Source organism: Harmonia axyridis, chromosome 6, assembly GCF_914767665.1.
Source record: "Harmonia axyridis chromosome 6, icHarAxyr1.1, whole genome shotgun sequence".
NCBI lineage: Eukaryota > Metazoa > Arthropoda > Insecta > Coleoptera > Coccinellidae > Harmonia > Harmonia axyridis.
Window position 1 is genome coordinate 17,356,890 of NC_059506.1, and position 22,247 is coordinate 17,379,136.

Genomic DNA, 22,247 nt, shown 5'->3' on the forward strand with positions numbered 1-22,247 from the left:
TGAAGTTGAAAGGAACGATTTTAGGTCAATTAAATCATTAGTTGAATTTCTATGACTGTATCATCAAGTATGACGTTTTTATTTTTGTTTTGACTGCGGAAGTGACATTTCTACGAATTTTATAAAATTTTACTTGTCCAATCAGTTAATAGTGTTCAATATGGCTGATAAGAGAAAAGGAAAAAAACGTAAGGAGGTAAGTAATTGAATTAAATTTTAAATCATTTGGTCCCCCAAAGGTTTCTTGATCATAATTTGTATGAATCAGTTTTGATAGTCTAATTTTCCCGTTACTTATTTCATTGTTGTGGTCTATTATTATATGTGAATTTTCGGAATGTTTTTTAAATTCTACACGTAAGCATGAATATTTTGAATGATTAATTATTTGAGTAATAGATGTAATATTTGTAGAATTGTGTCATTCTATTCAAAGATATGTTCTCTTCATTCGTGATAAGAATTGTTCTATTATCGTCAATTTGCATTCTAATCATAAGACAGGAATCAACTGTTGATTTTCTATCAATACGGATTTCAAAATTTTAAATTTCTTTTTCTATTCAGATCATGATTTTTAGTAACAATGAGTTAATAAAATGTGCGTCCAGTACAGGATGTATGTTTATATTGAAATGCGACTTTCTTTCAATTATCCATTCACAGCTAAAAGTGACGGATTATTCAATATACAATTTACCAGTTTGATCCCCTATAATAAAATTATGATAACTTTTTTCACTTCTATCCGATTTTGATGAAACGAATCCTAAATGTTGCTCTAAGATTGTTCTAATATAACCGTGAAAACCTTAAATTCGTTTGTAGTTTTGGAGCTTGTATAGTTAGACCAATAAAAATTTTAAAGAATGTATTTGGGTTCTGTTACACTTTTTTTTCGTCCGCGCTAAATTTGTTCATGAATTTATGGAATGCTTTATTATATGTAGGTATCTGTAGTTTGTTCATATATCTGAAACTCTCCCTCATTTCTGGTGTATTAATAATCCTTCACAATGTGTAAAATCTGAAAAATGTAAAATTACTTATTTTCAATTTCATAATTTTCGGATTGTTATTGCCTTTGTAATCTCCCAAGTCTTATTTATTATTTCCTCCTTTCTCACAAAATATTGTCACTAGTGCAGAAAAAATTCAATAATAAATATCAATATAAAACATATTAGCGGTGGGTTTTGAAGTTATTGGCGTTGTAGCTCTGACTAAGTGCCTGTTTTTGTGAAGTGAAGTTATTTCAATGTTATCGTGGCATGTTATCATCTTATTGTAATTTCTATCAAGATCAGCTAGTTTAAATCAATATTAATACTAGTTGCAGAGAATTGAATACGCTACAATTTTGTATTTTTGTAAACTTTTTCCTAAACCGAAATGCATCTGATCAAAATTAGAGGAATTCTCTAAAAATTACAAAAATTGGCAAAAAACAAAGTTGTACGATACATTACTTGCCATCGGCAGTTAAGTTGACTTCGGTGCTCAAGAATTGCAATGTAATTGATGCAGGGTTCGTGCTTCATAGAATGGTTTGGTCCACCTTAAGAGAAGCAACATTCCAGGTAGTCTGCCAGAACTACGTAAACTTCATAGAAAGGCACTTTGGGAGAAATATCATTTTTTTATGGTTATCCTAGTGGGATCAACTACCAAAGCACCAAGGCAGTAGAACGTTATCGGCGTTTCTTGCTGAACCTCTCTATTAAGTTTGTGTTTTCCAAGGTAACCTCAGTCAGCACCATCACGCAGGGAAAATTCTGCTTTAATGAAAAAAACGAGATTAATTTTATAACTATGCTGAAGATTCAACTGAAAACCAAGGAAATCCAAGTCGAGCAGGCAGTAGAAGACGCTGATACTTCGAAAGTACAGACTGTTGTTTCAGTATCCGAGGAGTACGACACTGTAGTCATTACAGGAGAGGATATTGATCTTATAGTGCTGCTGAATGCTTTGGGTTTTCACAGAAAAAAGTCTACTTCCAGAAAAGTCAAAAGGGCAACACCCCAACTGTCTTCTATTTTTCCCTGTCTTTCAAACATGGGCCCCAAGACGTACTTTTCCTGCACACTATAAGTGGGTGCGAAAGCATCTCAGCACCCTTTGGTATTAAGAAGGAGATGGTAATATAGATGTATCAGATTATGGTTCCCAACACCACAACAATGGATGCTACACCAGAACAGCTCCGTATAGTACGCTGCATGGGCATAACTAGGTGCACCACCGCTGGCTGTCCTTGTAGGAGGTCTGATGTGCTCCGCAGTATTCAAGCACTGCTTGGACACAGCCCTCAGCCTGACACCTACGAAGATGAGGCTGATGACGAAAGTGAGGAAAATCTCACCTTTACACCCCTTCTAGACATGTTGATGGATTCCGAAACATAGGCTATGACGACGTCGAGGATGGTGCAGCAACCTCTAAATGCCACAAAGTGTTGGTGGCCCCAACACGTTTTTGTACATAAGTTGTATACTTATGCTTGTATAATTGTATGTACTACCATTATTCTTATTCCAATCATTATTTCCAATTAATTCTTGGTTATCATTTATTGATTTCACCTAACTACATGAAATCAGATCGTCTGGTCTGATTATTAAGGTGATGACACACTAAAGATACCCAACATGAAGGTCACAAAGGTCGTTGAGCAGTGTAAACTGATATACAAGATAACATGCCACGATGAGGATCTCTAAAGCCCTGGGAAGTGAGCCCTCGATTCTACAGACCGAGATAATGGCTGTTTATGTATGCGCCCAGGAGTGTCTCAAAATGAACCTCAAAGGGGCGCATATCTACATCACCACGGACAGCCAAACCAGGTTGCGATCCCTGGAATCGTGCTGTCAGGGGTCTCTGCTGACTTGGGAGTGCCGTAACATCATAAAGCAACTGGCCAGAGGAAATAAGGTGACTCTACTATGGGTACCAGGGCACTGTGGTGTTGAAGGAAATGAGAGAGCTGATGAGCTTGCAAAAAGTGCATCAAGGTTAAGACCTGCTGGACCTGAGCCTTTCTGTGGGATGGGAAAAGACCAATACAAAGCTGCGGTCCAGCTATGGGAGTTGAACAGTAGGAAAATCCACTGGACTAACACTCCTAGACTTGCTCAGGCAAAGAAATTCGTGAAGATTTCACCTACTTACACCAGAAAGCTTCTGAAGCTGTCGCGAGCAGAGCTTCGGATGATGGTGGGTCTGCTGAAGGGGCACTGTCGGTACAAACATCATTTGTACCGTATAGGTAAGTCAGCAGACGAGATTTGCAGGCTCTGTGGATTGGAAGTGGAAACGGCTGAACACTTGATATGCAAGTGTCCAGAGCTGGCTGGCCTAAGAACCATCCACATGGGCAAGCCGGTCCTGGATACCAGAGAGGTAATGGCCAAGGCCCCTAGGGAGGTTGTCAATTTTATTAACGTTGTTGACGACCTCCCTGGGTTTCTATGAATGAGTAGGGTAGTGAACAAAAGATCTGCATGGTCGCAGATCCCGGAAGGCTTACTGAAGCAAAACGACCCCAGTTCAAATAATAATAATAATAACATGCCACGATAACATTGAAATATCTACACTTCACAAAAACATAGGCTCTTAGTTGAAGCCACTTCCTCTTCTCCTCCCTATGTTTCAATGTGTCGATTTTAATAAGTAATTACATTATTTACCGTGGAACCGATGGTAATTCACAGTTAGAGGGTCGAAAACTCTGTTTTTTGCCATTTTGAGAAAATTCTTGTAAAATTGATCAGCTGTATCTCGGTTAATATTAGATTTAGAAAGAAGTTTGTAGGTGCAAAATTATAATTTTAATTTAATTATTTACAAATTTGAAAATGAATGTTTTGGTCGAAAACTAATTAGGTTAGAAGTTATGAGCAAGAAACCGAAAAAAGTCGGAAAATGTTCTTCGGCCCTCCTCAAGTTAGCACAGGGTCTCGTGTTGGATAACTGACAGAGTCATCCCACAACACTCCCGAACAACCTGTAGAAGTTTCATTAAGTTCGGAATTTTTTCCAGCAGACCCATCTTTTTTGTATTTTTCTACTGGACAATTAATTTTTTTTTACCAAATGGTGGACGAATTTTTTTTATTCCATTTTGTGTTCATATACTTTCTTAAACGTGTACCTAATCTGGATCCTACTAATTGAATATTAATTAAGTCTCAGATGCGATACGAATATTAGCATCTTTAAGAGCTTGTGGGCAGATTTCTGTTTCTATTATTAGATTAAAAATATGTATGAAGGGCTTTATCAGATTTGGTGCAGTGGTTTTCAAATGACTAACTGGTATGCCCTCATATTCCATAGACTTGTTTTTCATCAGCATGATGTAATTAAACATTTCTTGTTCCACTAATGGACTAAGGAATATGGACTTATGTTTTTTTATGTTTTCTGAAACATCAGTCTTGTCGTATTTGGTTTCAATTTGATTTGTATTTTTGTTTAATTTTTTGGAAAAATGTTACTTTCCTTTCTTGTTATTTATTTTTTCCTATTGGTACTTCTTTATTATTCTTCATTATTACACATTTTATTATCCAATTACATATTTATATTAATTCATGTGCCATTTTTATTTCTTTCTCATTATAGGAATATGTTCCCCCTGGAGAAGAAGTTGTTGAGAAACCATCCAAAGAAGAATATTCAATTGCCAAATGGATGAGAAAAAATGTTCCTATCAAAAAAACTAAATTTTTGAACTATGCTGTGGAATATTTCACTGGTGAAGAATTTTTCAGTGTTTATTTTGAATAATAATTAGAATAGTAATCAGAAATCAATAGAACTTTTTTTCGATGTTATTCAGGCTTCACTTGATCCAAATAAATTTATAATAAAAAAAATTTAATTTCCACAAAAAAAACTTTAGGATATATAAACGACAATTGTTTCAACACACTGTGACATTTAAAAATGATAAAACTCCTATATTATTGTACTAAAAAATTGTGGGAATTAAGATTATTATTTTTATTTAGTAGATTTTCTGTTTTCATAATCTGTAAATTATGATATGCATTTTTTAAAATAAAGAATAGTTTTCCAGTTTCCAATGGTCATTCTGACTTATCATCATGTTATTTTCAAATAAACTAAGGTTATTGTAATTTCAGGTAAAAAAGCAGTTGATGGACTACTGGAGTCCAAATGGGCTCAAGGTGAAGATGCATTTTTCAAATCTCGGGAAGATGTGGTTGATTTTCTGCACTTGATGCTTGAGCATAAATTTTATCATAGAGCCCGTAAAGTGCCTGTTTCAGAGCAGGAACTGAAGGCAAGAAAAAAGGACAAAAAGAAGGAAGCAACTGATTCAAGCGATGATAAAGAAAAGAAAAAAGAAAAAGAGAAAGTGACAGATGCTGAAAGCAGTGTTGTAGAGGGCAAGCAAGAACAACAGGTATTGTATTTAACTTAATAAATTATAATAATGTGCATGAACCTTTCAATCCTCAAACAATTAACAAAGGAGTTAATATTATGGAAAAGAATCAAACAATAACTGGAACACAATATTTAATTTCTCCTAGCTTTCGGTCATTTGCATAACCATCTTCTCGGAACTACTATTTATTTTAATATGCATTAAGATGAAAAAACTTTTAATTGGAGTATTTGAATTTCTGCATGTCCTATGTCGCAGTCGCAGTCTTTACATTTTAATTTTTATACGACGTTCTTATTGCAACTAAGTATTATAAAAGACCCTTGGAACTTTTTAAATTTTTGGATGGGACAGAGTCTTGGGGAATCTCCTTCTCTGGAAAGCCATATGTTGTAGGAAAGTTTTTGTCTTAATGCAAGTTGAAATAAATTGTATTATTTACAAATGACTAAAAGCCTGGAGAAATGAAATAAATAGTGTATTTCAAAGATCTTTCAATTCTCATCCCTTTTATTAACTTATTTACCATCTGATTTCTGATATCTTATTATTTTGAAAAAAGAGATCATGGGTCCTTGAAGATTTTTGCTCTAAGTTTTTAGTTCTCGAGATCCTTTCATTAAGCACCCTGAGACAACTAATTTTGTCTTTGAATTTTATTTATACACGAAATTTCAGTGTAATCTGAAGGATAGATTCTGTGATATCAAAATAAACTCGAATCATTTCCAAAAAATATTCGTTCTAATTATTTTCAAAAATCCTGATTTGATATGGCCCTACCTTTCAAGATCATGCAGCAATTACAGACTAAAGTATTGACGTTTTAAATTTCATGGTGAATTAGCAGATTTTTGAGTGTTCACTCTTGCATATATCATGGTATTCAGAAGCCATCGGTTGGTAAATGTTAATTTTATTTTTAAATTAAGATCTCGTTTTCTTTCAGATTGAAAAGGAAAAAAGAAAGAAGAAAATAAGGTTAGAGATGCATAATGACCAGAGATTTGTGGATAGTTTGGATGCTTATGTGTGGATATATGAGCCAATACCTTTCCATTACTGGATAATTGGAACTCTATTTGTTCTAGGAGCTATAGGTGTTTGCTTATTCCCCTTATGGCCACCATCTGTTAGGTTAGTTTTCCATTATCAATCTTTTATATGTTTATTTAAATTATGGGTCATTGTTCGTTGGTTTACACTAATCTCCAACATTGCTCAAAAAATTTCAATGAATTTTCTACATGATACCTGTATTTTTCGAATTTTAGTCGAGAGCGGATTACAGGGGTTCTACTGTATTATCAAGGGAGGACATTTCAGCCTCACGTTCCAAAATACATCTTCCTTTACTCTGCCGGTTCAAAAAAAGTACTTCAAATGGGTTTACCATATTACCTTTTATCATGAAATATCTGAGCACATATGGAAAAAACATATAATAAATATCTATATAAAAAAATTATAAAAACATCCAACGGAAGGACTCGAATCAGGGCTTTTCGCTTTAAAACTCAAATAACATAGTCAAACATTCATTACTCCAGACATATAAAGGGTAAAATTTGCTGTATAGTATTCATTATCATTGAAGTAACACATTTTCTCAATATCATAATTGTATGGCTCCTTCCTTCAAAAGTTTCGTTCCATAGGAATTGATCAGGTTGATACCAGAGGACTATTAATTAATAAGTATTATTTAATATTCTTAATACTAACGAAGCCAAGGAGTTCTTTAACAGGTCTAAGGTCTATTTAATTTCTGATTCTATATCTTCAACATTTTTATGCCCAGAAAGCAAATATGAATTTGCTGGTAGCAATATTTTTTCCAATTTGCTTCCTTGATTTTTTGCTTTCCAGATTCATTAATTCTCTTCATTTTGAAAAAACCTGATGTGAGATTTTCTTAAACATAATAACACTTTGATTGTCATTAGTTTACTACATATATGAAAGTTTTTTGTCTTTATTGGGGGATGCTGATTGTGATATTATAATCTGCAATTATGTTAATGAATTATTGTATTCACAGTCCAAATATTTTTTTAGGTTAGGTGTCTACTACCTGAGTGTAGCTGCTGCAGGTTTCCTGGTATTCATTATTGTCTTAGCTGTATTACGAGTTATAATTTTTTCTCTTATCTGGATGTTGACGCTAGGCAAGCATCACCTATGGATTCTTCCAAATTTGACAGAAGATGTCGGTTTTTTCGCTTCCTTCTGGCCATTATATAATGTAAGTAATTGCATGTAACATTACTGACCTATAATTTGACAGTAAAAAAGTTTTAACTATGTTTCAATTTAAGTATGAGTACAAAGGAGGCGAGCAAAAGAGCAAGGAAAAGGCTAAGAAAAAAAAGAAGGAAAAAGACTCAGATGCAGAAGAAACATTAGAAAATAAAGAATCCAACCCATCAAAACCTGAAATTGTGGAAAATATACAAGCACAAGATACTGGTGATGAAGATACTGGGTAATAATCCTTTTTTTTAATTTTGTGTCCATTAAAAGAATATTCAATACTTTGTCTTCACTTGATTGAAAACCACGTATTTTATATGAACATGAAATATTTATAAATTTTTCAATCAGATTGGTTTTAATTCGCACAGGAAAAATTAGGCAATAAATTCATTATTTTATTTTTCCTCTTTCAGGTATCGTTATTCAAAGCTAAGCGAAGAAGAAAACCGAGATGGGAGCAAATCAGAGAGTGAAAGTGAATCAAGTCAGAGATCAAGTACTGGAAAGGATTTTGAGATGGTAGATCAACATGAGTTAGAATCTTAATATGAATATTTATATTAATAGCTGAATAGATTAAGCTATGCACTGAACTCTTCAGAAATCTCTTTCTTTTCATATATTTCTTCTTACAGTTTATGAAGAAATAAGAACCTATTGTTTGAAACACATCTCATCTTATAAGAGGATTTTCAGGGGTATCAAATTGGTTTAATTCAATTTACATAAACTTACTTTTCATGTAAATAATTGAAGAGAATAATTTATTGAAATATTTAGTATAATTTCTTTAGAAGTGCATTTATTTGTTTTTTTTTTTTAATTATTGATATTTTGAAATAAAGTGGTGCTACAGAATAGAAAGGTTAATATAAACCCTTTGATTTAACAATTTTTCTGATGGGGTGCATTTCTACGAGTGATTAATTTTGTATGTATTTTAATATACCGTATAATTGTATATAAAACTTGAAAAAAATATTAAAATTTTTGATGTTTCTATATCAATACGCACTTTCAATTTTAAGGTATCCACTGTTCGTTTAAATGAAACCAGTTTTAGAATTTGTTCCCAGTCCCAATTGTGAAATGGAGTGTGATGTTTGTGAATATGGTTAAGCTTGAAAGATAATAAAATGAAAAATTTTGAGGTATATAGCTCATTTAAATAATTAAAAGTAACTTGAATTTTCATTGCCTTGCATCAAAAAGAACATTTTCATTTAGATGGTATTTTTAAATTTGACATTATGATGCATGAATTCAAAGAGTATATAAAAAATATATCAGCCTGTCATGTTATACAAGGGTTAGAACTATTTAGAGGGGCACTACAGGGAAAAGAAATGCAAGGTGGCTTAAATTACAAAAAAGTTGCTTCATTTAGGGATGAGTGTGTTGGTGTAAACAGATCCAAAATATCTCCAGGGGTTCCCGAGATCTCTCAAAAAAACTGAAAATCGAAATTTTCTTTGTCCTACTACTCGAATAAAAAGGAAATTCAAATTTGCGTAGCTAGACCCGTTATTTCTGTAGAGTGTGATACATAAGGAGAACCAATATAGCGTCCATAAGAAAAAAAAATTGAATATCGCGTCTTTGAAACAATGGAAAACAAAAAAAAATCTGACGACACAATTAGATTAGAATCTTTATATTGGATAATGGCTACCAACTGAATTTCGTGAAGTTAATTCCAGAAACAAATGAGTTGTATAGAAAATCTCGAGTTTTCTTCAGATATCTCGAGAACCATTGGAGATATTTTGGATCTGTTCACACTAACACACTCATCCCTAAGTAACGCAACTTTTTTGTAATTAAAGCCACCCTGTATTTCTAACGGTTTTCGATATCCCTAATGTGTCCCTCTAAATATTTCTAACACTGTATAATAAAAAAGTATGTATATATGACATTTTTTCTCATAAACTGAAAAGAATCTTTCACAAACATCACTCCATGTATTCGATTGGTGTAAAATCGAGGATATAAAATTATCTATTATTGTGTTTCTGAATACAATTTCATATTTTTATAAATTCCTGGAAATTTTATTCAAATTTCATAACACTGGGTTTGAAACTTGCAGTATGATATTTTCCTTGAGAATTTCTGTATGAATTCAGATATTCTGTGAAAACAAATAAATTTTTGGTATAATTACACCGAAAATTTTTAAATTACTTTTAAATATTCAAAATACCCAAATGATTTTTATTGAACTTGTTGGAATGTCCGTTGGAGTTTAATAATAATTGAGTTTGTTTAATAACAAAAGTAGTCGTCAGTTTGACTTTAAAAGTATTCTCAATAAATATTTTCTATGAGTAGTTCTTTAGTTCATTCCCCATAATCAATCAGGTTATTGGCACAGGACATTAGTAGTAGTATTTTCAGTGAAACAGATTTCAAAAACTGTTCAAAAAATATTGGCTATCATGCAAGTAGAAAATCTGACTAAAGACAACTATGACACTTTGAAAATGTAAATGGAAGCAATTTTAGTTTGAAATGACCATTGGGCTTTATAATTCTGATATATAGTCTAAGGGCTTATGTTAGTGTATGGTCCGTATATCGAAGAAAAAAAAGGTTCACTTTTTCAACTACCGCATTTCTAAAAAGTTTCTGATTAGTAAGTACTTAGGAAAACTATGTTTTAAGTTTTGACTGATAATGTTTTTTCAAATCCTTCAAAATGATAGCAAAGAACGACGCACCCCATAAGCTGATACAAATTATGAAATACTTTAGTCTCTTAACATTTTGAGGGTGCTTTTGAGGTCTAAATGTGCTCATTGAGTTCGTTAAGGGGTCAAATTCACCGAATAAAATTATTCGAAAAATACCGATCCAATCGAATAAAAGTTGGTGTGAGACAGGGATGCATTCTGTCGCCGCTTCTATTTAATCTCTATAGCGAAGCTATTTTTAAGGAAACCTTAGAACAAGAGTCGGCTGGAATAGTTATAAATGGAGAAGTTATAAATAATATGAGGTACGCTGACGACACCGTCTTGTTAACGGGTAGGCTTGAACACACAACATCTTCTGGAAAAATTAAACGATCGATGCATTGAATACGGTCTTAAGATCAATTTTAGGAAAACCAAGCTGATGATAGTAACAAAGTGCCCGCAGAAGCTCAATCATGTGAACCTGACGGTAGCGAACACCACAATAGAGAATGTGGCCACATATAAATATCTAGGAACTTGGATGGAACAGTCGGGTGACCAAACGAGAGAAATAAGAACGAGGATAGAGATGGCCAGATCGACATTTGTGAAGATGAACAAACTGTTTTCTAGTCGGGATTTGGGTCTGGATCTTAGGATGAGGATGCTGCGTTGTTACGTTTTCTCCACGCTTCTGTATGGGGTTGAAGCATGGACTCTCAAGAAAAATCACATGGACAAACTACAGGCCTTCGAAATGTGGTGCTGCCGTAGAATGTGGCGTATCCCATGGACTGATAGAGTTACAAATGCCGAAGTCCTAAACCGGATGCAGAAGGACTGCGAAATAGTTAACACCATTAAAAAGCGAAAACTTCTGTACCTGGGCCATATAATGAGAGGCAGAAAGTACACACTTCTCCAACTGATAGTCCAGGGAAAAATCAGTGGACGAAGGAACATTGGTAGACCCCGTATGTCCTGGCTTAAGAACCTGAGGGACTGGTTTAACTGTAGTAGTGTTCAATTGTTCAGGGCTGCAGTCAACAGGGTCCGGATTGCTGTGATGATAGCTAACCTCCGATAGGAGATGCACTGCAAGAAGAAGAATGATTTAAGGTATGAACAGACCAACGCGGGAACGGGAGCGATGCTTTGTTTGCGACAGCAGGCCAGAATGCGTAGAATGCACACCTGCGCGAAAATAATGAGGCACGATTATTAGTATGAATCTAAAATTATGTATGAAAGTGACAGTTTTTCGGAAGTTTTACTGCTCGAAGCCGTTGATTTCCTTCCCGCAAAAGTTTTTTTTTCCGTAATCCCGCATCGGTCTGTTCATACATTCAAGTTCTTCCTCCATAACTCTTGAATTATTGATTTTAGGTGTAGGGTTTGCTTAAGTTACTCCCACTTTTTTTGTACGTTGAATCCACTGAATTAATAAAAAATATAGGTTCTAATTTGCAAAACTTGAATGAATTTGAGTTATCCAAGTTCATGATCTTCTTATGAACACCCTGTACATTTTTCGTCCAAACCGCAAACAGGTTTTCAATACGTATTTGGAGAATAAAAAATGATAAAGGTTTTCTCGAAAAAACTTTTTCTGCAAAAGTTATTTTTCTGAAATATTCAAAAAACTATTGTAATTAAAAAGAACTGAAACATTTTATTATTTATTGATATCATATAAAAAGATGAAATATTTTCATTCCACTATTCACGTTGGTACCCAGATTGTCCTGTTATTATCACCAAGTTTTACTTTTCCAGAAGCAACCATCTGAAGAGCGTAAGGAAAAATTTTATGTTCAGCCATCTTAATCCTTTCAGTTAAAGTTTCTTCTGTATCATCAATTTCAACCGGTACAGCCTCTTGGGCTATTATAGCGCCTGTATCCACGCCCTCCTAAAAATTAAATTAAAATAATTGTATTATAGATCACACATTAAAAAAAATGATGGTTCATAAATTTATAAATACGTACGTTATATGGAATAACATTACACAAATGAATCGTTTTCTTTCTTATTATTTGAATCCATGGATTTTTGTGATCTTGATTTTTTTTAAATAAATACATAATTATTCAATGAGAATTATCAGTGGAACTGTTATCACATATCCTTCAGAGGAAGTTCCAGTTTTCAATCTCCCAAGTAAAATTTAGTGTATTTTAAATCGACTTAGGACTGGCCATGGTCGTTGTAATAGTTACTCTTAAAATGGCATTTTTTGAAAACCCACTATGTGGGTGTGATGTAGAAGAAACCATTAACCACTTGGTGAATGCTTGTGCTATAAATTTCATGGTTTCCAAGCTATTCATTCAGTTTCAGATTTTTTTTTTAGAACGGTTCGCTAACTTTAAATCGATATAATAGAAACTATTACATTTACCTATTACTTCTTTCTGGGTCTTTTCTTTTTTGATTTAAGATTTAATTATTGTATAGTGACTCGGTCTGCTCATAGGTGGCGCTATGGATGTATTCGCCACATTACATCGGCCCCGGTGTATTTAAAGGGGTCGTCGCATTGCAACCGATTCACTTCTCCGACGTGGTATTCGAAGAAGTACCAGTGGCGTATAGACAAATCTACATTCCAAGAACAAGAAACCTGCAAAGATACCAGACGAAGAAGCTCAGGTCGCCCGAGTCGCAGTCCGATTATTTGAGTTCATACCCCTCAACTCGTATAAAACCGAGCTGGAAAGTTAGATGTTGACTGCTTGGCAAAACGACTGGAATTCCTGTAACACGGGCAGGAATACCTTCTCATCATGGATACCAAAAGTTGACTTTGCTATCTAAGCAAAGTACTTCAAACCAGATTACTAATTAACTTGCGTTATCACGGGGCATGGTCCGAAAGCGATTCAAAGTGCACACGTGGCACCATAGAAACGTCGGACTACATCTTCTTTGAGTGCAACCGGTATACTGGTATAGGGATCATAGACCGGTAGGGTTGGCTAGATATATCGATGATCACAGGGGCCTGATAGGGTCACTGGCAATATACCGCCAAACTATGAATGTGCAAAGCTGATATTGCAGCAGATTTACTTGGAACGAAATACAATACGGGTGAATAAAATTTTGAATATTTAATATTACAAATTAAAACTGGCTTTATATTACATTATATTAATCATACTTCAAATTTAACGAAACTTTCTATGTGCACTACTATTAGGTCTGTCCTAGACTTCGACACTATTCTACTGTTTGTGTCAAAATAAATTAAAATTCTAAATCAAACAATAGTTAAACTTTAATTCCAAAATCAATTTCATAATTTCAATTCAAACTTGTAAATATTTATGCTACAAAGTCTTTTCAACTAAATTAGATCGTATTGACTAATACCTTACTGGCATTAGTTGTCTCAGACAATCTTGTCGACCCGCTCCACAAGCTGTTGTCTTATTTGGGACAGCGGATTGGGATTTATGCGATGATGACTATGTATGGAGCAATGTATACACAGATATGAAGAAATCCGTGCCAAGAGACAGTTTCAAACTGACTCCAGCCCGATGAAGTATATGCTGAGTCTGCCTGAGTTCATAGCCACCGAGCCCAAACTGTGGTTTGCCATAGCCGAGGGAATTTTTGCAAGTGCCAGAGTGACAGGGGACGAAACTAAATTTGGCCACGTTATCGGAGCCCTACCGGCAATATTTGCTATAGAGGTCAAGGACGTCATTATGGATCCACCATCAGTCGGAGCATACGAGCGTATCTATGAGCAGCTGATCTGGCGACAGAGCTCTTCCCAAGAAGAGAAAACCCGCCGTCTGCTCGAACAAGAGGAAATTGGGTACCGAAAACCATCCCAATTCCTGCGTTACCTGAATTCCTCACGCTAAGGCCTTGCGTCAAAAGTCCCAGGTGGTGGCTTCCGGGCTGTTTCGTCTTCGACGAGCATTCGTAGGTAATCAGGTTGGGTCTCTGATCATCTTCTATAAAGGTATTTTTCTGCCAATAATTTCTAATTGCTCCTCCGCATGGTATCACCGCCTGGGTCATTCCCATGTCCGACGGGTCATTCTGTCGGCTCAGCGGCATTTCCTTCTCCTTATTTCTCCTTCGTATCGAACTGCAGCCACATCTTCTCTTCAAGTTATGACGGGTAGTTTACCCGCCACCATTACGTCGTTCATCGGGCTGCAGCTAATTTTCTGAGGAGAGGATTTCAATTTCGACTCGGAGAGCTCTATATTCCATCCGTGTCCTTGGACGACCCTGGTATGCCCTCTACGATCCGTCGGTCCATGGATTTCACTGCGCCATTGCTCTTCTTGTTGGCAGTCGGACTGGGAGAAGTCTGACTCGGGTCGTTGTACCTTCGACTGGATCCCCTCTGTTTATTTTATTTCCAACAACCCTTGGTTCCGCCCAAGTTTCCCTCTGGCCTGTTTTATTTACATCCTTAGAAACTGTCCCTTGTTTAGTGGCCTTAGAGTCATTTACGGTCTATCTATTCTCGAGTCTCCGGATCTCAGATTAGCCGATTTTTGTTCATCTTGAAATCATTTTGGCCCTTTATCTGCATTCGTGGCAGACGCTATATGCCTCGAAAAAACACCCTGGACATCGGAATTTTGAAAATCTGTTTTAATATTCGGAAACACCACTAAAAACTGAACTGAGACGTGTACTTCAAATTTTCGCGCTGACAGTTTTACTGCACACATTTTCAACGTAAAAGTGAAGTTTTTAATAATTTGTATACCTGAAAGTGGTTTGAAGTGACAATGAATTATCAAAAATATTGAATCCATAATTATTTCAACATTGCTTTGTAATTCCCTTTTACATTGGCTTTCCTTTTTATAGCTGTATACTATTTCAGTTTCTATTTATTGAGAATTGAGTTGTATTAGGTTGATATCCTATATTTTGAAACAATTATGAACAAAAAAACATAATAACAATATAATTAGAAAAATAACTACAAAAACGGCTCGAAATGTTCTTCATTTTGATTTGAACATTTTCTTGCTCGTTTCAGAATATCTCGAACTGCTTTCCCAATCACATTTGGATTGTTTTCCATTTTCTGGCTAGCCTCTTCTGATTCAACAAAACACTAAATCACTGATAACAATGAGGAAATTATGATTATGATCTGAATTATCCTAAACAACAATGATCTTCTGTCAAAGTGATGGTTGTCAACCTTCTTGATTGGTAAAGAAGACTTGTCGCTCCAAATGATCTTATTAAAAAAATCTGGATCTGCATGATGTTTTCGCAAAATTAAATTTCATTGGGGTGATTAATTATGCCAGTAATATTTTCGCACGTAAACAATTGCCATTGTTCACTAGGTAATGCAACATCGAAGATTTCTCAACAGAATTGACAAACTTGATTTTGTCAGAAACGTACCCATTTGGATAAAAACAGCCATATCTTTTTTCTTTGAATACCAAATGACTTGTGTGATACCTTTTTGAAATCACTATAAAATAGTCAATTTATCGGTGTAATGTGCAGCAGTAGCTCGATACATTTTGGTTACACTACGATGGGCTAAACTTCATAAACAAAACAATCCACTACCAAAATTTCCAAAAAAATATTTCTCACAGCCCCCCATTAAAGTGTTCGGAGGATGTTTTTAATGTAAACATTAAAATCATTCTTCAGAAATATCTTACTGAAAAAATTTACCAAAAAGATGTAAAATTGTACCAACCTTAAGGACAAAACTATTGAAAGGGGCAAAAATTCATTATTTTCCAAAAAAAAAAATATCTCGAAAACGGTAAGACTTTTATAATGGGAATTTTGTCATAGCAGGTGGGTTATCCTTCGATCTACATATGACGTGGTCTTTACGGGACACCCTGTATATGTCGTTAATTTTTGGCAAAGAAAAAGGATGGAGGGGATTTTGTTTGGATGAAGAGAGGCCCTTAAATATAAATATGTCAGCTCATTCTGTAAACAAACACACAAACCAATAACTACACCTATACGGGGAGACAGAGTTTTTGCTGAGATTTTTATGTGTACTCTTGTATCATACGTTGAAATGTATGATGCGCCGTTTACATTTCCTCTGCTAATACTGTGATTTCATCTACACATGCTTTATTGTTTGAAAATAATAATTTTTGTATTGTTCTATCTCAAAAGGATATATTCCTTAGTACTTTGTGAATACTCCTTACTTACATCAACAAAATGAGCTGTGCATCCACTTATTTTAACCTTAGCTTCGATTGCTTGCCTTTGCGCATGTGTTCCTTTGAAGGATGGAAGGAGAGCTGGGTGGATATTAATAAGTTTTCCTTTCCATTTTTTAATGAATTCTGCACTCAAAATCCTCATGAATCCTGCTAAACAGATTAATTCCACTCCAGCGGATCTTAGTTCATCATCTAATTTTCGATCATAATCTTCTCTACACGAATAGTTCCGATGGCTTATCACCTGAAAACATTGAATAATTAATAGTGCTCCAGATGCAATAGATAACACGTCAATCAATAACTCCCCGACTGGACGCACAGATGGTACCGCCAGTGCGATACCACCTTTTTCTCGTTAAGAGTCTGTTTACACCACACTGCTTGGAAAGCAGAGGGGTCGCAACGTGAAGGTGCAAAAGTGGGGGGGGGGGGCGTCGATTATCGTGGAAGATATATATCGAGAACGTAACGAGCGTTCATTAAAATTCGTGGTCAAGAATGCTGTGGAGAAATTAGAGTTGATTTTCTGGGTTTACAAGTAGCGCTTAGCTTGTACCATATCAAATATCTGGTAATTTTTCCATTTCACTAGAAACTGTCATATTTCGAAATTGGATTTTCGATTATGTGAGAAAAATATTAGTAAATAATAAAAAATTAACGCATTGGGATGATTTCGTTTCTTTGTCGTGTTCTACTAGTGCGTGTCGGAATATGCGGCCGAATTTTTGACATTTTGATGAAATGAAATGATTGTCAAATGATCACCTATGATTCTGGTTGTAGAGACGGTTTCTTTATAATAAGAATAGAGTTGAGTTTTAGGTTTTGAAAAAGATTCTCTACTTTCCATAATTACTATCGAATTGAGAATCCAAATACCCTTTGATATACCATTATCCTCATTTCTTGAATTGTTGAATTAAATGAGATGAATTTTGAAATATCCAATCCGAAATAAAAATGTGAAGTTTCATTGAGAATGTTGATGAATTCATTTTATAAATATCTACAGTTTTAAGGAATAGTACTTGGTTGTAATCAAAAAGAAATCAGCTTGGTACATAATGATATATTTCAAATTGCCCTTTTTTTCTACAATTTTTGCTTATCATAAAGATCTAGTTTGTATTGGGAATCCCTTATTTTCAAGCCTCTGGTATGTCTTGGGTAAATTATTTCAGGTAAACCACAGTCATAATAAAATTTTTCTTCGAAAATCTTTTCATCGATGTTGACTTCGATAAAAAGAAAGTCCTTCAAAGTCCACACGACAAAGTGGTAATAAAATCTTGAAATGACTCAAATAAATTTACACAAAATCACTTCTTGTTAACTTCCAAAGTATTATTCTCAAGCACAATACCCAATCTAAGAGATGTTCTGAACTACCCAAATTTTGTATTATGTATATGAAATATGGTACAAACAAGGTAATTTGCCAGCTATCATTACATCCGAATCGCTTTTCTTCAATAACAAACATTTACTCCTATTGACATTTACTCTCTAAAATTCTTACCTTTGTTTGTATGCCGGCTCGATTTGCTCTTTTCAAACCTTCAACATTGTCCTTATTAGATATAACTAAAACAATATCAGCGCCTATATTTTGTGACGAGTCCAGAGTGGCATCAATAAGAGCTTGAAGATTAGTACCACTACCAGAAATTAGAACACCGACACGTTTCTTCTGAATAAATTGCTTCTCCATAAGAGTGGGAATGAAAGACTTCATAGATTTCTCTATTTCTTCAGAAAAATGTTCAATTATCACCTGTTGTTCTGAAACAATTATAGACGAGCTTTCAGACAGAATTCTAAATTGTGCACGAACTAAAAAGTTCAAAATATATAGGATGTTTTTTTTTCGAGGTATATAACTTTAAATTGGCATTACTGTTCAAGATGGCGACCGATTTAACAGCTGTCAAGTGATTTATTCTCAGTTTGGTTTGGCAATTCATCATGAATAGACTCACGCCTGAACATCGCTTGTAAATAGTGCAATTTTATTTCGAAAATAATGGTTCTGTGCGGAATACGTATCGCGCACTACGTCCATTAGCGATGAAGCGCACTTCTGGTTGAATGGCTACGTCAACAAACAAAACTGCCGCATTTTAAGTGAAGCTAATCCTCAAGTGTATGTCGAAACACCGTTACATCCAGAAAAACTGACTGTTGGGTGCGCTTTATGTGCTGGTGGAATCATTATGGTCCGTACTTCTTCAAAAACGATGATGGCCAGAACTTTACAGTCAATGGTGATGGGTATAGAGCCATGATTACTAACTTTTTCATTCCTGAATTGAACAACCATGATGCCCAGGAGCTGTGGTTCCAACAAGACGGCGCAACATGTCACACAGCTCGTGCCACAATCGATTTATTGAAAGACACGTTTGGTGACCGCCTAATTTCACCTAATTTGGACCTGTGAATTGGCCTCCAAGATATTGTGATTTAACACCGCTAGACTACTTTCTGTGGGGCTAAGTAAAGTCATTGGTCTATGCGGATAAGCCACAAACCTTTGACCATTTGGAAGACAACATTCGCCGTGTTATTGCCAATATACGGCCACAAATTTTGGAAAAAGTCATCGAAAATTGAACGTTCAGATTGGACTACATCTGAGCCAGCCGTGGCGGTCATATGCCAGAAATTATATTTAAAATGTAATGCCACAAGATTATCTTGCGGATAAATAAAATTCATGTCAATCGACTAATCCATCGTTGTTCTATTACAATTAAAAGTTCTATAGCTCTAAAAAAAACACCCTTTACTTTGGGTGGTTGTCCTGAGAAGAACTTTTTGCCAAACTAGGTCTGTCTGGACTTATATGCACCATACTTTTTTACAGTTTCTATGGATGATATCGAGGTTTGAACCCAGGTTAGCCAAATTGAATTCAAAACATTGATTTACACATCTACATACATTCCATGACAAGCATACGAATTAATTTTTGGTTATATTACAATATAGCAGTTCCTACTTTATATTAAGTGCACCTAGAATTATTATTTTTTCATAATTATGATAAGTTAAGAATATTTAGGTAATTTTCGGGTTTTGTTTTGTATTGATCTCTGTTCTGTTATCTCGGTTGCACACCGTCCATTCTCACCTGTCTACAGAAACCTCCTAGTCTGCTTCTGTAGACTAGTGGTGAGTGGATGAAGTCTAAAAAAAGGTATGGTGCGTACAAGCTAAAGCCTAGTTCGCCAAATAATTCCTCTCAGAACCAAATAATCAGTCCTTCTCAGGACCACCACCCTGAAGACGGCAGGCGAATGCTTGCCAAAACGTCGGTAACAACTAAACGCACAGATTATGGAAACAGCACAAGTAATTATGGTGGTATAGTAAATCCAAAGTCACTTGGAGGAAGCCAGAATATTTCAATTATACAAGGGTCTGTCATTCAACGTTCTCAGTAGTAGGCAAGATGACAAATTTTTGAAAACTAACTTATAATGTTCAGAAACGAATATTATTCACCAGAAATAACATCTTTCTGCATATAGTAAAGTTTTAGTAGGCATTATTAAAATTTAAGTTTTCAGATTTAAAATTCGCACCAAAACGCGTGAAAGTGTCATGGCGTCGCTAGTGACGTCAGCTTGTAGCCTGTTCTAGCGTATCCTAACTGGTACTATGTAACGTCATTTGCTCTGATAGGTGTTCAACATATCATGGCGGACATTCGAATTAAGCAATTTTATTATATGAAGTTTTAGCGAGTCTTTCTCGAGCTAATATTTAGGTGCGCCCTCTCCCGGGGGTATTGTGTTTCGTCCCGAGATCGCTGGTGGACTCTTCAGTTAGGCTATCCAGCGATCTCTGCCTAAGACACACCTTCCCACACCATCGGGTGAGAAGTGAATCGGTTGCTTCGCGTCGACCCCTTTAAATACGCCGGGGCCGAAGTTGTGTGGCGCATTACCACCATGGCGCCATCTCTGAGCAAACCGAGTCACTACAAAGTAATGATTCATCTCGAAATAAATAAGATAATAAATGCTTGTTTCGTATTCTTTGACACAAGTTTCATCGAATTATTACAAAAGTTTAGTGATTTTCAATTTCTGTCATCTTGCCTATTGAGGTTATCCAGTATCCACAACAACCACAAGGCGATTTCTGGGTAAGCATTCGGTTTTAAAGCCTTACAAGGTATCTTATATGTAAAAAATGAAGAAACTACTGTGTAGCAAAACAATTGTTATTTAAACCTATATTCAAAAATGGAATAGAATAACGACCGCTCAATTTCGATTGAAAAAGATGTTCCTCAGTAGCACTCTAGGTCGCACTATCATACCTACTAACCTTCTTTGCACGCCATTACTTCTCCAATAATTGTACCTCCATCTTGTTTCAAATGATCAATTATTTCTTCACTGTCCTCTTTTCTCACTACCAAAATACCACCTATTCCACAGTTCAATGTCCTCAAAAGCTCAAACTCATTTACACCTCCTAAAAAAAATATTGAATTATGAAAAAAATATATATGTATCTACAGGATGTTTAAAAAAGATGCGGCAATATTAAATGGGGTGATTGGCCAGGTCATTTTATACAAAAAGATATATGATATTTATAACCATGTTAAAATAGAATAACAACAATTCAAACATTCATGAATGAAATGACATACAGAATAATTAATTGAAAAGGAAAGAGCCATTTTCAGGAACAAAGTCCACATTTCGTGAAAGCGTTAAAACCTTTCAATTTCTGATTAATTGAAACGAATTTTACGAATTTGAAATTAAGAAATTTTCGCTCTCGCTTCGAAAACTATACGCCCTTCTTGATTTAGATGGAATTTTAAGTGTAGGAGGTCGAATTCAGAGAGCTCACTTGTGACACGTTGCAAAGTTTCTGATCCTATTGCCACGCCACAGTCGTTTCACTACGTTAGCGATAGAACATTATCACAAAAAATATTTGCATGCTGGGCCGCGAACGACCCAATATTTGATTTCCCAGATATTTTGGATTCATTCAAGTAACCTAGTCATAAACTCTGTAATTTCCAAGTGTATCTATTGTTGGAGGATTCAACCAAAGCCATTTCAACCTCTGATGGCTCCGCTGTCAGTCGTATCACTCAAGCCAAAGCTTTTTTAATTTCCGCTGTGGACTTTGGAGGTCCCTACTTTATCACGTCATCGCGGAGTCGAATCGTGTAAGGCCTACTTTTGCGTCTTCGTATGTCTCGGCATCAAGGCCATTCATGTAGAATTGGCTGGCCTGGCGACTCTTCTACTGAAATGTTTTGGGCTGCTTTGCAGCGGTTTGTCGCCCAAAGAGGACGAATTTCTACAATTTTTTGCGATAACGCTTCAAATTTTGTGGAGGCTAGCAAGTAATTAAGATTGATGAGGGACGCCACTGAACAAGAAGGTATTAAATTCACCTTTTCTCTTCCTTCTGGTCCTCACTTCAATTGACTGGCAGAAGCAGGCATTAAATCAGTTAAACTCCACCTCATTAAAGTAAAAGGTGACTAAATTTTATCATATGAGGAATTGAACACTATATTGACACTGATAGAATTAACCTTGCCTGCTAACTCCGCTATTATCCGATGCTGAATCCAAGGACGCTTTGACACCGGGTCACTTCCTCACGCTGGAGCCGCTTTCCAAC

The 22,247-nt window shown here is 35.3% G+C and overlaps 2 protein-coding genes across 2 annotated transcripts in view; one reads left to right on the top strand and one right to left on the bottom strand.

Moving 5' to 3' along the window:
* The first annotated feature begins 43 nt into the window (after positions 1–43).
* Positions 44–8,689, top strand: LOC123682888 (translocation protein SEC62). The gene is made up of 7 exons (XM_045621694.1): positions 44–196; positions 4,633–4,765; positions 5,157–5,440; positions 6,375–6,562; positions 7,484–7,670; positions 7,744–7,910; positions 8,095–8,689. The coding sequence occupies exons 1-7, from the start codon at positions 161–163 to the stop codon at positions 8,225–8,227; spliced, it is 1,128 nt and encodes a 375-aa protein (XP_045477650.1). The 5' UTR covers positions 44–160; the 3' UTR covers positions 8,228–8,689.
* A 3,339-nt stretch (positions 8,690–12,028) lies between these two features.
* The window catches only part of LOC123682891 (trifunctional purine biosynthetic protein adenosine-3), a 40,984-nt gene continuing 30,765 nt past the window's right edge, over positions 12,029–22,247 (bottom strand). The window contains exons 11-14 of the mRNA XM_045621702.1: positions 20,919–21,068; positions 18,100–18,362; positions 16,561–16,818; positions 12,029–12,274 (exon numbers count right to left, since the gene is read on the bottom strand). Coding sequence (XP_045477658.1) covers positions 12,086–12,274; positions 16,561–16,818; positions 18,100–18,362; positions 20,919–21,068 — 860 coding nt within the window. The 3' untranslated portion in view covers positions 12,029–12,085. The remainder of the gene's footprint in view (positions 12,275–16,560; positions 16,819–18,099; positions 18,363–20,918; positions 21,069–22,247) is intronic.

Bases quoted from the DNA above. Each gene is read 5' to 3' on its own strand.
- LOC123682888 (XM_045621694.1), top strand. From the start codon at position 161: ATGGCTGATAAGAGAAAAGGAAAAAAACGTAAGGAG. The intron at 4,766-5,156 runs GTGAAGAATTTT...TTGTAATTTCAG, and splicing joins TGCTGTGGAATATTTCACTG to GTAAAAAAGCAGTTGATGGA. The intron at 5,441-6,374 runs GTATTGTATTTA...GTTTTCTTTCAG, and splicing joins AGGGCAAGCAAGAACAACAG to ATTGAAAAGGAAAAAAGAAA.